Source organism: Petromyzon marinus, chromosome 19, assembly GCF_048934315.1.
Source record: "Petromyzon marinus isolate PM22_M1 ecotype Great Lakes invasive population chromosome 19, UKy_Petmar_22M1.pri1.0, whole genome shotgun sequence".
NCBI lineage: Eukaryota > Metazoa > Chordata > Hyperoartia > Petromyzontiformes > Petromyzontidae > Petromyzon > Petromyzon marinus.
Genome location: NC_133685.1, coordinates 11,349,182 through 11,363,381, shown reverse-complemented (window position 1 = coordinate 11,363,381; position 14,200 = coordinate 11,349,182). Strand labels below are relative to the sequence as shown.

At 40.8% G+C, this 14,200-nt stretch overlaps 1 protein-coding gene across 4 annotated transcripts in view; it reads right to left on the bottom strand.

The window, feature by feature from the left end:
* Positions 1-963: 963 nt before the first annotated feature.
* LOC116943840 (uncharacterized) overlaps positions 964-14,200 on the bottom strand; it is a 78,727-nt gene continuing 65,490 nt past the window's right edge. For all 4 annotated transcript variants that reach the window (XM_032957088.2, XM_032957087.2, XM_032957086.2 and 1 more), the window contains 2 exons: positions 11,737-11,804; positions 964-10,492 (listed from right to left, as the gene is read on the bottom strand). In XM_032957088.2, the coding sequence (XP_032812979.2) occupies positions 10,168-10,492; positions 11,737-11,804 (393 nt within the window). In that variant the 3' untranslated portion in view covers positions 964-10,167. The remainder of the gene's footprint in view (positions 10,493-11,736; positions 11,805-14,200) is intronic.

Below are 14,200 nucleotides of genomic sequence, written 5' to 3'. Positions count from 1 at the left end.
CACAATTGGGATTACACCGATCATTCATTACCCCCTACTGGCAATTGCCCATTTTGCAGGCCAGTGCCGAGTTGCCTCGTGCTGCATAGTGACAGCTGTCACTGGGGGTGCCCTAATGTATGAGATGTGATGCAAAGCGGTTTAAGTTGCTGGGGAATTTAAGTGCCAAATAAATGAACAGAGTATTAATTTTCCAACATTCTGGCGAATTGCCCGATGATGCTGGATGTAATTACCAGCGAAACGTCGTACTCAAACTGTAAATGTTGTGGATTCACTCTTCAACACACCGGTGGGCTAAAGTAGCGAACTAATTGCCTTTTGTCAACGTGACACTTATTTGTTAATTGGCCGTGTCGGGTGGTGGAGGGTTACGACACATTTATATTGGTAGGAACGAAGTTGTAAACTGAGTGTACCAGCCTGCAATAGATGAATGTGTCCGTCCGTCCGTCCCCTTTCAATACTTTAACGAGGTGAAATCTCGTGCTGTTGGGTGTAAAATCAGCAATAGACAGCGCAGAGACTTGTCCTACCAGCCCACCCTGCAGGGACCTGTTAAATAACGCGATCTAACCCAACAACCTTTATTATGAGTAATATTGGTCGCGAAAGCCTACGTGTTAAACTATTAATTTTCCAGCTGTCTTGGAGTTGTCTTACGAGTCCATGGACATCCAGAGAGAGTTGAACACAGTATTCACGGTACACAGGTGTACAGGATAACTTGTGAATGGAGATGTAATGCATTCCATCATATGTTATAGTGTTTCCTCTTAGGAAACTAGAACAATTCGAATATATTTGTCCATATCAGTCGAGGCCAGTACGTTGTCGTGCCATGGATGAGAACCACGTTGGGCGGGACTCGCATTTTTTTTATGCAATACAGTGCTATAATTCCTAATTTCAATGAACACCTGAAGGAAATGGATCCACGTTATTGAAATGCAAGAGACAACGTGTTTTCTCAAGTTTATTTTGTATTGGATACAGTGAGATCATGCAATGAATGTTTTCCTTAAGTTAATTATATACACATTTGACAATAACCTACAACACAGACCTCCACTGTGTTCATAACAGTAATTAATTTATACAGGTGTCTCCTTTTAATGAAGTTGACGTTATTTTTTAAAAAAAGGTTTTCAAATAATATTTTCCAAATAAAGTGCATTTAAATGTCACAGTACAAAATAAATAGATAAATAAATACACTGCATAGAATTTCAAAGATTGCAAAATAAAATATTTAAAAACAGCACATCCAAATATATGTTTCTGTGCCATTTTAGTTGTTCACATGAATGTAAATAATTTAATAAATAACATACAGTCTTTAAGATCAATTCCATACATAATGCACATTTATAAATAGTGAATCTATACTGCTGGGGCGTTGGTAGAGGCAGTTGGTACAGACATGCTGAAGTGTCTTCTAACACAACTGTGTAGGTTTGATTGGTGATGAGAGTGACTGACTAATTCTCTGTAGGGATAATTAGTTGTCTGCAGTTGCAACTCTATGAGCAGTTTGGCTCGTCTTTTTAATTATGCCGTGAGTTGGGATTAAGTCGTCATAAATTGCAGGTGCATCTTGAAACATAGCTGCAAAAATGGCAACATGAATGAACTGTGGAATCTTCACTTCTCACAAACTGACCCTCTGCCCTTCAATAGCACACAGGATAAATCCAATTTAACGTGCATTGAACATTTAACATTGCAAAAAATAAAACAGGAAATACTGTAATCTGTTTTCTATTTGTAGGACACATTATTAAATTGTGCCTTCACGTAAATTAAATCATTTGTGCACTATTGAAGGGCAAATGGTATGTAAATAAGTTATCAGTGCATTGATCAGTCAGCAGTATTATTTTTGACTGGTGGTGCATTTAAGGTCGTGGCTGTGTTGTATGCTGAAGGCATAGTGCCTTATTTCATCCCAGTGTCCACAATCATCTTTAAAACTAATATCTGTATCATCCTGCAGAAGTCTGTTACCAGTCTACCCGGGTATTACTGTTATGGGTTGCATTAAAGAGCAAGAATTAGGCAGGTTATTGAAACCTTGGAAAACGTTTGTACTCGGAGCCAGGCTAAGGTGATGAGAAAGGCTAATTCACTATTGATTCAAATATTTGTAGGGCTTATGAATATCAATTTTTATATAATTATATGGAAGCCTTATTTCATAGCCTCCTTAATGTAATTTATATTTAGATTATTATTTTTAAAATGCAACACTCTTTCATTCCTTTCTGCAACTCCAACAATCTGCATTAACATTTTCTCAACATAAAAATGAACCCTGGTCTTTTTGTGAATTATTCTTGTACAACACAGCGCCATCTAAGCTGAATTAAAAGTCGCTCCGAGGCAGACCCGGTCACATAAAATATATTCATGTAGAGGAGCTCTATTAATAATAAGCTTCTTTACAAGGAGGTCTTTAAGTTGTATTAACAATCTGTGTAAATAAACTTGCTAAAAATGTATTTTAAGCTTTGTGAAAGATCGTTGAGTATTTTTTTCTCATTTTGGTGTACATTGAAGTTTACCCTATGTCCTATGCAATCTATCGGTACTGTATTTAAAAAACACATTTATTCTTGCAGTTTAACCATCAAGAGTGAGTTTTTTTGTTCCAGTAGGAACCCAGTAGTATTGGTCCCAGGTTATATGGTAAATGAAGTTACCATATTACTTGAAAATCTCATAATAAAAATATATATTGTAGACAACATGAACCAAGCTTAAGATGTGGCCTGCGTGTGAGACTGAGAATCAGACACTGGGATTAAATGCATTCCATTACAGTAATCATATACCATTTTCAAATGATATTGACTTTGTAATTATACATCTGGCAATGGAGACAATTCCACGAATATGTAGCTCTTCAAAAAACTGTATAGATGATTGAGAGTTTACAAAATAATGTCCATCACTGGATATTGTACTAGGGAAGGAACAGAGAGTATTTTAAGTCCCAAATGCATAATTGTCAACAAGGCTGCATTTATGTCAAGATGTGTGCCCGTCAGGGATTGGCAACATTCAGTACTTGTATTGGTAAATGCCACTGCCTAAATGCCAATAACATGTTATGTTAATTCATAATGCACAACCCTGACAGAATGATACCCTATTGGCAAGAAATACAAATGTGGTTTGGCTAAACATCAAACAAACCCAAGCCTGTAAACAAATACATCTCCCTTAGCTGCTATGGTAGCATTTATGATGCTTGTTCAGAGCTCAAAATATTTTTTTACTTATATTTTTATTTTATTTGATCAGGTAAGGCCCACTGAGGGATATAACTCGTTTTCAGAAGCGACCTGGCCACAAATGATAGCTCAATGTGGCTTATCATATGGACATTTATAGCAGCCAAATACTCGAAATGCATGTTTATAAATATGGAGGAAAAAATCTGAGGACCAGGAGAAAAATCCACATGACCACGGGGAGAACATGCAAACTCCAAATATACAGGCGTTAGGGTTTGGATAGAATCCAGAACCTGTATACCAGGCGAGGTAGTTAACATCTCACCACCGTAGCACCCCAAATCTAATTTGGACTTTCCTTGACTCGTTAAGATGTTTACTTTTAGTTCCAGTTAAGCATGTATACCAATCCTACGGCAGACCAAGGTATCACATAAATAAGGTAAATACATGGTGGATGAATCTCTGATTGAAATGGCATCACATTTGAGGATACAAGTATTGTATGAACCTTACTTTTTTTCTGCATCTTATTGTACTGTAAAACTGATCCACTTAAGGAAATCCCTGAAGTCGTCAAGTAGATACAGGGTTCAACTAAAAACTCCGTAATCCAGAGCAAAGTGAGCCATCTCGGGTATTCCTTAAAGTGGGTGTGCATTTGCAAGTTCAACGGATGCCTGGTTTGACCGGTACAATGGAAAACTCGGGACCGGTCAATATGCTCCCGAATGTGGAGTTAAATTAAACCTTGAGTTGAATACCGGTGGTAGTGTGTTTACAGCATTAGTGAAATGGTTGTTTAAAAAAAAGAAACATTTTTTTTTACGGAATTAAGTGCACTTCCATTAAAGCACAGCAAGTAGCGGTCACGTATAATGGACCGTAATGTATATTGTACAGCAATAGCTTTATAAATGGAACGTTTAAAAAATGGAACAAAAATCCCTTTAGGTTGCTTTTAGCCTTATTTTTGCAATGCGTACCTAATCAGTGCTGTTTTAGAACTGAGCGGCAGAGTCGACAATGATGAGATTGGAGGGAGCCTTTTTTTGGAGACGAAGTAAAACCTTGTTGTGGATTTCACGAAGAAGCCTCCAATGTGATTTCCAGATGACCCGCCAGACTAATGTTAATTGAGATTATTTAAAAGCATTATGACAACGGTGATGATGTCGCACGCCAGAGCACGTCCACCGCAGCATCCGCTGCGCAAATGGCCGTATGCTATAATGTAAAACATCCTTCACAGAGGTCAGATCAAGCCAGTGGCAAGTCCACTCATCACCGGTTCTTGTAAACAAAATCAGCAGTCCAATACCTGTCCAGCTATGTTTACAAGACATTTTCTGTCAGTGAAAAAAAGCCGTTACTTATGAAACTACAAGGGACAATATTTGTTTTATCTTATGACAGGCTCCCCATAATGCCTTAAAAATGAGCTGTCAAGGGGAGCTTAAATAAAATATATGCCTGTCCCTTCATTATCGAGACACTGGCTTCTATCACGCTCACCATCGCACATTTGCTGATAAGTGCACTGTAATTACATGCTCTGGATAAGTGAGGGTATGCCTGATGTTTTGGTATATTGTGGGATGTGCTCTGTTAAACAGAGACAATTTTGACCACAACACATCTCTATGAGGATTAAAGAGCTATACACCCGGAATCTCCAGCTTGCCGCTTCCACCCCACCACACCATTGAAAAACAGAACTGAAATAGCACTGGGTACCAAATAGTAGTACACATGATATCAAGCTCAGCACATTTAAAATCTGCAATTGTACGAGTGGTCAAATCATACTACGGTACACTATGCATACCGTATGCGAGCAAGGTGTGTTCAAAATGTTTTGGGAATGGGACGTGAACAGTTTGCACAATTTTTTCTTTTATCAATTAGCCTACAGCAACAAAAGTAACCGCTATTATTGGCGTATAACATGACATAGTGCATTTATGGAGCTAACGAAATCAAAATAAAGCGATAATTTCGTCTGAGCATTTTCATTACGTCAATTCTCAAACCATTTTGATCACAACTTTGCGTACAGTATATATAAAGCAAGTTTATGGAATAAGCGTGACAGCATGCGAAAACATGGTGGAAACTTTACAAGCCTTCAGCCACTTAGTCTCCCCGCTAAGATATTGAAAATCTGTACACGGTTCATGAATGTTTGAGAGAATTGCCGAGAATCCGCTGGTATTCAGTGGGATCCACAGCCACAATCGCATTTGTTATCCAGCAAGTGGCGTTACCTTGATACTGATCTTTTTTGTGTATTAGCTGAACGGCTGTATTTATACACGTACATGTACTGAATATATACGCATACTGTACACGTTTCAAAAAACGCTAATGTGCCTAAGAGACAGAAAATGAACTACTCAAGACGATTGCGGTGAATTCCGTTGTATAAACTGAAGCACCCATAGCTAGGTTACTGTATTTGTCATTAGTTTTGCGATTTTTTAAAATAATTTTGTACACAGTTTGATATATAGATACGCAATGACGAGCACTTTACACGTATAATATTTTTTTCTCTTTTGCAACTTCACGGCGAAAGGTATCGGGATGTTATTTTAGTGGCACGTTGATTTGAAACGTAATCAGGTGAGACGTGACCTCACCGCAACCGCGTTACAATGCACAGGCAGGTAGCCTGCTTTGATCAAATTAATGCTCGTGCATACTATTCCATGTTGATCGCTTTCCCTACCCCTTGTCTGACCAGCCACTTTATTAATAAGTGGAAGCCATCAGGGAGATCTGGGACAAGCTGGCTGTATTTCACAGGCAACATTGAACCACGTTCATTCTGGCCACGGAGATATGTTGTGTCGGTGGGCAGCTAAGCCAACATGTAGTTGAGGATGTGAAGGTAACATTGAGTCAGTTGGGCTTATCTTCAACACGTGTGAACAATACGGTCCACGTTTTGACATCAGGTTTCTAGTGCGAATCACGGTCTTATTTAGAGTTTAACCCTTGCCCTAGCAATGAAACTGGGTGCCAAACTTTCCTGTAAATATTCTATACCAATCTCCTGGGTACTCTCAATGGTCTTTAAAGCCCCTGTAGCACAATTTAATAAGATTGTGCTGTGGTAATTGTTTATGACGATTTATGTATTCGTAATATTGTGTCCAAATATTGCACGAGTATTTTTCTTTTAAAAAATCCATGTTACTGTCAGCGTCATTGGGCTGTAAGATTTGATTGCTTTGTTGTTTTCACTCACAGTCACACTGACTCGAATCCACTGAAATACCAAGATTCATGCCTCTAAGACGAAGCTTCTGTTAAAACGGGAGTGACTTTATAAGTACGGATGACTTGGACCTAAACAATGTTTTCATTGAGCTTGTGTAGCATAGTGCCAATGCCAAGGGCCCAATTCTCTGCCCAATATCTCCTGGCAATATGAAAACGGTCTCTCAGATACATTGTTTGGTTTGCCATTAAATAATTTCAACCAGAACTCCGAAGCTGTGCATGGTAAAGGACACCACAACCGACGCGCATTTCCATCCTCAAATACATTGTTAAATATCATGGTGTCATTCAATGGGTTTCCAATAAGTAGAAGGAATAACCCGCAGAAATTATATCATATAAGGTGAATAACTGACTGTTTTCCAATAAGGAAATGTCTCTTTAATGGCTACGTTAGATTTAATTCATTTTGAGTTGCATGTTCTACAATACAGAAAGTATGAGTTAAAATGAAAACCGTTATGGCTTGGAATGGTTTCATCACCATTACTCTGTTGTTATCATCTTGACAAATATAAGTTTATGAACTCCATGCATACATTTTGCATCATCCACATTACCACTGGATGGATTTTACTTCTGCACTGTCACAGTCGTTCATAATGCCCTCGTATCACATAGCACCTCAGTTGATGAAAACCAAAACACAAATTTGGACAGGTTTTCAAGTTGAGTGCTACATGCACATCCTAAGATCGTAAACATTCATTTTGCAGGCCAGAAAAAAAATTACGCCTCGAGAAACTTTCGAATTGGCAAACGCATGCTTCAAATTACAAAGAGCTCAGGAACATGGGCGTTACCGTGTACTGTCGTAATTCGACACAGGCACTGTTTAATCATGTTCTGAAGCCAGTTTGTCTTTGGAGGAATGTAGCTGTCAAGTTTTTCAACGGTGCACAATTTTATTCGACCAATCTCACCTGCAGATGATCTGAGTTCCAATAAACTTTAAAGCCTTGGGGTTTATCAAATTTGTATATGCCCGCAAACTGGGAAATTAACAAGGTGAATTATAAACATAAAAGCACCTTATAAACACATTTCTGATATAATTAGTGTGAAACACACTGTGTTGTTTTTTGGAAAATATTTTCCGTTTTATGTAACAATCCACAGATACATCCTGATTCATAATCCAGCTGATGCCAGTTTGGTGTGTGACTTGAGAAGAGTGGTAGACTCAAAACATTGGGTTGATGTCCATTGATTAGATGTTGAAATGTACGAATGCACCCATTTCAACATTCTGCTGTGTCCAAGTCCATGTTGCAGAACTTGGAAACAAGTAGAAAACATTTGTGTCGTGAACCATTAATTCAGTTTAAATGTATTGGCCACGTTGGTGAAGGGTCAATAGCAGGATATTATTTACTGCATTGCTGTGATGGCTTTAGGAGTTATTGGGAATGGAATCACGCATGCCTTCTTTATCATCCACCGTGCGTTCTTCAAACCACATAAATGATACCTGGTGACCCAGAGGTAGTGCTATCGCATTTGAGTTCGAAGTCACCAGTTCCAACGAAATGGCCTTTATTTTGGCCATGTCACATTCACAATATCAAAGCATGCGTTAGCTTTTCCAGGAGTGAATCTATGCATGCACAAAGTGCTGCTCCAACATCAGTACAGCAGCTGGTACGTATGGACTGCTGTTGTTTACGCAGGGTCAAAAAACACATTCTGCATTAACAATGAGCAACAAAAGAAAGTATTAATTCAATCTTCAAAACTTGCCAATTTATAATAACACAAATGTGATGTGCAAAAGAAAAAATCCTCAGAACTCTGCTAAACGTCCGCGTTTGAGAAAACATAGTTGTCATCAAGCCCATAAGATGGCATAAAAATAAAAAAATTGTGCTGCTAATGGCTAAATTGGGCTGTTACTACTGTACTGATAGAAAGTATTCATAATTTAATTGCATTTCGCATCCCACTTTTCCATGCTGTCATACCTTCCATGTTTAGTGTGTAAATTGGAGTGCTGTGTGTGCATGCACGTGACCTAAATTTTCTCTTTAATTCCTCTGCACAATTAAATCGGAAATTTATCCAGCTCTCTATCCCATGTCTGGTGCAAGCCAAAGAATTACATGGAACTAATCTCCAAAATCAAAGAGCACTGGCCACATTTGATGTGAGCCATCTGGATTTTTTTTACAGTGACATTTAACCACCTCGTGTGCAAGACACAGCAGGACACCTGAAATGCTGTATCCATTCCAAACAAACACCGGAATCCAGTCCATGATTTTGCTGTGCACCTTGTATAATTATATCAGCATTTGTCATTTCTTGCTTCGTTTGTAATGCAGGCATCTTTCTGTTAAATCGTCTCATCCAACATCGAGCCAACTAAAGCAAACAGCCCACCTATCAAGAGAATGGCTTGGGCCTTACTCAACCATGGCTTACTCCGGTTGAAGGAAACGTTATGGCCAGCACCCATACCAGCAGCCTGAAACGTTATTGCATTCGTTGTAATTGGTCATGCAAAAAAAACATTATTGGGACCACATATATGGGACACCAGCATCCAGAGGCAGTGGTGGGCTTGAGGGTAAGTGCCTGGAACATTAAATAGTCAACTACAATATATAACAGCCTACCCGATGACATTATTTGTTTGGCTAATTATTAAATATTCAATATAAACTTCCTACATTGAATTAAACAAATTAAGGCTATCTTTGCAAACTTGGAATTTGGATGAATTCTAGCTATTGTTTTTATTTTTATTTTATTTTGGATCTTTAACGTTTCCTTTTCAACAGTCGATACGCTTTGGTATAGGTGCAGCCCTGCAATTGGTCGCTCACGCCACTGTTGGCGGAAGGGCGTCCACTCGAGGGAGCTCGAGAGAGCCCCTCGAGGATAATTTGGCGGACTCTACCACACTGGCCAGACATCTTGGAAGAGGTGGCAGGACCCCTCCTGAAAAAGAGTCATGGATTCAGTGAGGCTTTTGTGGGTAAACAGGTATCATAAATGAATAAATTGTCGAAGTACCCACACTTTACCCTGCCACACACATCCTGCCGATCGATTGTAGCGTATCCATTTATATTGCTGGGTGGACAGAGTCGAGGAGGATTTAATAAACTTGCACCAACGTTTTAACTGCTGCACTCTTCTGGAAATCAACTGTCAACCAAACACTTTGATAGATCTAGTACCCAGCCTACAACTTACATTTATAGTAGTGCTATTTACACCCTGTCAAAGGAAAGCCTTAAATAAAAAAAACACATGATTATGCAATTAAATGGGTGAGCATCCAGCAATGTCACTTCTTTAAACCTGGCTCAAACATGTCATATTATTTGAGTATTTCATAGTTCCTACCAAAAAGTCCACCACTGGCCAGGCAGACATAATAAATTCAGGTTTTTCCCGACTCGCCAAACAAGGTTTGACAGAGAGCCGATAAAAATTAATATAAATCCCTTTAATAATTTAAATATTCCAAACAGACATCAGCAATCTGCGAAAGCATTGCTTGGGTCAGGGAAACATGAAGTACTATTTATTATTCTGCTGGTCACATTTGTTGCGTTGGCTCAGTATAATGGCCATGGCCATATGAGGACTTCTTGTCACAATGGATCTCGCTCAGCTGGCAGCACCTGCCCAGTTAATCCACATCCAAGTCGACGAATCCACGGCAGACGCTCGCTGTGGTCAGCTTCGCAGCAGTACCGCCGGCAGTGCGACCAACCGCACTGTGACCCCTACCACCGCTGGCACTACCAACACCACCACTGCCCCCGGCGCCACCTCCAACGAAACTGCCGCCGCCGCCGCCGCTGAGCTCGGTGGAGCTGGTGAGTGCCGAGGCCGGGAGGTCGCTCTCCACGTCTGTGGCAGCCCCGAGCGAGTGCTCCGATGACCGCTCCCGCTCCTCCTCCGAGGCCGAGCTGTGGCTGTCAGAGGCTGAGCTGCTGGCGCCGAGAAGGGACCTGCCCCATCACGGTGACACGTGGTCAGAATTGGCGAACGATGGCAACACGTGTCTGTGACCAAAGCTTCGTAGGTGGTGTCGGTGGACTGCCAGATGTCTACTTGGTGGCCAGCAGTCCAGCAAATGGGTTACTGATCTGTTTGATTTCAAATTAGCCTCGTACATGCATAGGTTAGAGCCTTGCATTCCAGTTCCTCTCGCACAGTTTGTACTTAATTGGCATGCCATGATTTACCCAACAAAACCACCCTTCCCAGGGATTCCTTGCATTCAAATCATTCAGGGTCACGATTCGATTCTAGAATGGATTATTTTCTGGGTTGTTTTCACCATCTCATTTGTACATGAGAATATCAATTGCATACAATTGATGTTTCACTATACAATTTTTTATAAATTGTATAGTTAAATAATCAAATCTTACACACATGATTAAATGCACGTATCATGAGCGTAAGCTTTAATGTATCTATGTATTTTGCATGCCTAGTACTCAACAAGAAATTTGCTAAACATCCCACTGGTTGGCCGTTCTGATAGCATCTTGAGATTTGGTGAGGCTTTCCTGGAAAAGCTCCGTTATTGTTGTGGATGTGCCCATGTCTCCATAGCTAGTCGGGATAGGAGTGGTGCTATAGCAACCTATTTGCCTATTAATTAGTATACGGCTTTATATATTGTATTTATATTTTTAGAACCGTTGATATATGCTGCATAAATACAGTGTACATTCATAAACAGTAGATTAACAATAATTTACAGCGCTATGTCTCATTTACCGCATGGATGAAGTCCTCTCTGTGCCATTTGGCTGTGGGTGTTTATTTGACCATACTTCACCATTCTGGTCAGTGCAGGTTAGCAAATGAGGTCGCCCATGACCCGTTTAGATATCACGCGCCTCTGGCTGGGAATCAAACTATTGTCACTGGGTTCATCGTGCAGTGAGCGAGCCGCTGCACCACCACCCCAACCCTCTTATCTATGAGAAAACAATGGCAAAGAACAGACCATGGAATACATTGCTTCTCCAAAATTCCAAGGGGTCGTTATAACAACTCCTAACATTAATACGTTGGGCACCGGGAAGCAGAAAGCAGTGACAGGATTCCAAGGTGATTTGGAACACAAGAAATAAACAGGCCATTTGCTGAACTCGGCATACTATGCTCGCAGGTATATAATAATAAATACATTAGCAAAGCATATCGTTATTTTAAACAAAGCAGCTAATCAATTCACCTTGTTTTGTGCAGAAAGTCTGCTTCACTTTCCACCTCCCCTTCTTCGTCCGTGGTCTCGCCGGTGCCCTTGGGGTGAGAGCACACGGCAGCGCTGACGTCAGACAGAGCACCAACACCTCTGCACCCCCCCCCCCACACCCCCTGAGGACCACCCAACATCAGGTCTCGCACGAATGTGGTGAAAGGGATGAAGCCGAAAGAGGGTGCACGCCTTTCTGCGATAAATGTCGCCCGTGCTGCATGGTCCGTCACATTCGGGAGTGCTGTTCCGGGGCTTCCGAAAATCACTTTGAATTCCTAAGTTGGCACGAATGAAACGTGATCGCTTGTGAACAGTGGAAATGTAACGTGACAATCAAGTCTCTCGCCAAATGTGTTAGGAGGCTGGTGGAAGATCCCAATATGGGGCCTCTCTGCTTTTATGTATGTGCCGAGTGTATATTATTATTATTAGATAAATCCTCAATAGAAGATAATTATTACTCTTTGGTTATTTCAGTAAAGTCACGTAGATAGAAAAATGTCTAATAGATCACGACGTTTCGATAGCAACACAAGCCATCGTCTTCAGGTGAAACAATACAGCAGGCTGACTGCTGAGGCAGGAGGAAATCAAATAAAGATAGAATATAATTATTTTTACAAATGTTTCTCTTCTTTGTTCAGTGTTTACTTTAAAGTTGAATTAAGTAAACCACTTCTGAAGAGACACATCCTTTCCCCCACAAGATTTTGTAAATTATAAGCCTCTTCCTAATAACCTTACGAAATTGACTGGAAAAGCTTTGGCAAATCAGCTTGAGGATTACATTTTTTAAAATGAATTACAGAAAAGTTTCGGTCTGGCTTTTGCTCAGGTCATCGTACTGAGACCAATACAGTCGTGATCTCCTGCAGTTTGCCAGCACCAGACAACCGTCTGTTTATGAGTTGATTAATCTTTCTGCTGCTTTTGACATTGTGGACCATAGGATATTATTGGAGACAGAATTACATTGGCCTGATAGGTTTTGCTGTGGAATGGATTTATTCTTATTTATTACACCGACGGAGATTCGTCTCTCTTTGAGACAGTATTCATCTCAGACAGGTGACATGAAGCATGGAGTTCCACATTACCCCATCCTTGGTCCCCTGCTTTCCAGTGTACATTTATACATCGTTGGATACATTTTTAACATATGACCTTGGCTTGAACTGTTATGATATATATCGTGATATTACATGTGTAATGAGCGACTTCCGCGACACGTCGTGTAGAGGGTACTTATTTTATTTCTCACACTGGGCACAACACAGGCTAACACTTATTCGTCTCACTCTGAGCACAACACTTAGATATCAACGTCTCTACTGGCTACGCACAGCCGATCACTCGGTGTGGTCCCCTCGCCCTCACTCGGCCACGTCGCTGGCTGGCGGCGTGACGATGATGGCGATGGAAACCCCGCAGGAGATCAGCGACGCAGCCAGGAACCAAGAATCCACACACGAACCCCAAGCCCCGGGTCCGCGCCCCCTTATATCCCCCCAGGCGTGGCTAGGCCCCGCCTCCGGCCACGCCCTCTCGTGGAACCCTCGAGCAGGTTCCCGGAGTATCTCGGCTAACCCCAGCTGTTACCTTCGCCCCAGATACACCTCCTTCTCTGATTGGCTGTTACTATAACCGTGCCCATACCCGTGCTTCCCTTTCCCGGCCAGCAGATGTCACCATGTCATTACACATGTATTAAACTGAACACATTCATCAATAAACATGCCTTAAATGGAAAAAAAAAACATCATAGTTGACGTTTTGGCAATGGCCCTTCTTTATAGCACATAAACGAATCATCAGCAAATAATGTAACCAACTATATTGTTCTTTTCCTACTAAACCACAGACGGCAGTCTCTATGCTACCGCAGTGTCTGGATCAAATTTCTTCATGGATGTCTATAAATGATCAGAAACAAATTAGAATTAAAGGGGGTGCTATTCGTGTCCTCTAGTTGCATCTTAGCTTACCCCCTCCCCACATTGAAATGCCCATTGGTCATAATAATGTTGACTACATCCAATATTGTGGAAAATGTGTATCAAACGGAACACATTCGTCATTAGCTCTGGCACAAAGGCCTCTTTTTATAATTTGATTAATATTGCCAAATCGATATCCATTCTATCTGATACAGATGCTGAGATTCTGGTTCATGCATTTTTTATTCCTTGGAACAATGGAGTTTTTTTTCTGGTCTTTCTGTTACGAAATTACATAAATTCAACTATGCTACCGCAGTGTGTAATGGCAGGCGGCGTGACGATGATGGCAATGGGACCACGCCGAGTGATCAGCTGTGTGTAGCCAGTAAAGACGTTGATATCTAAGTGTTGTACTCAGAGTGAGAAGAATAAGTGTTGGCCTGTGTTGTGCCCAGTGTGAGAAATAAAAGAAGCACCCTCTACACGACGTGTCGCGTGAC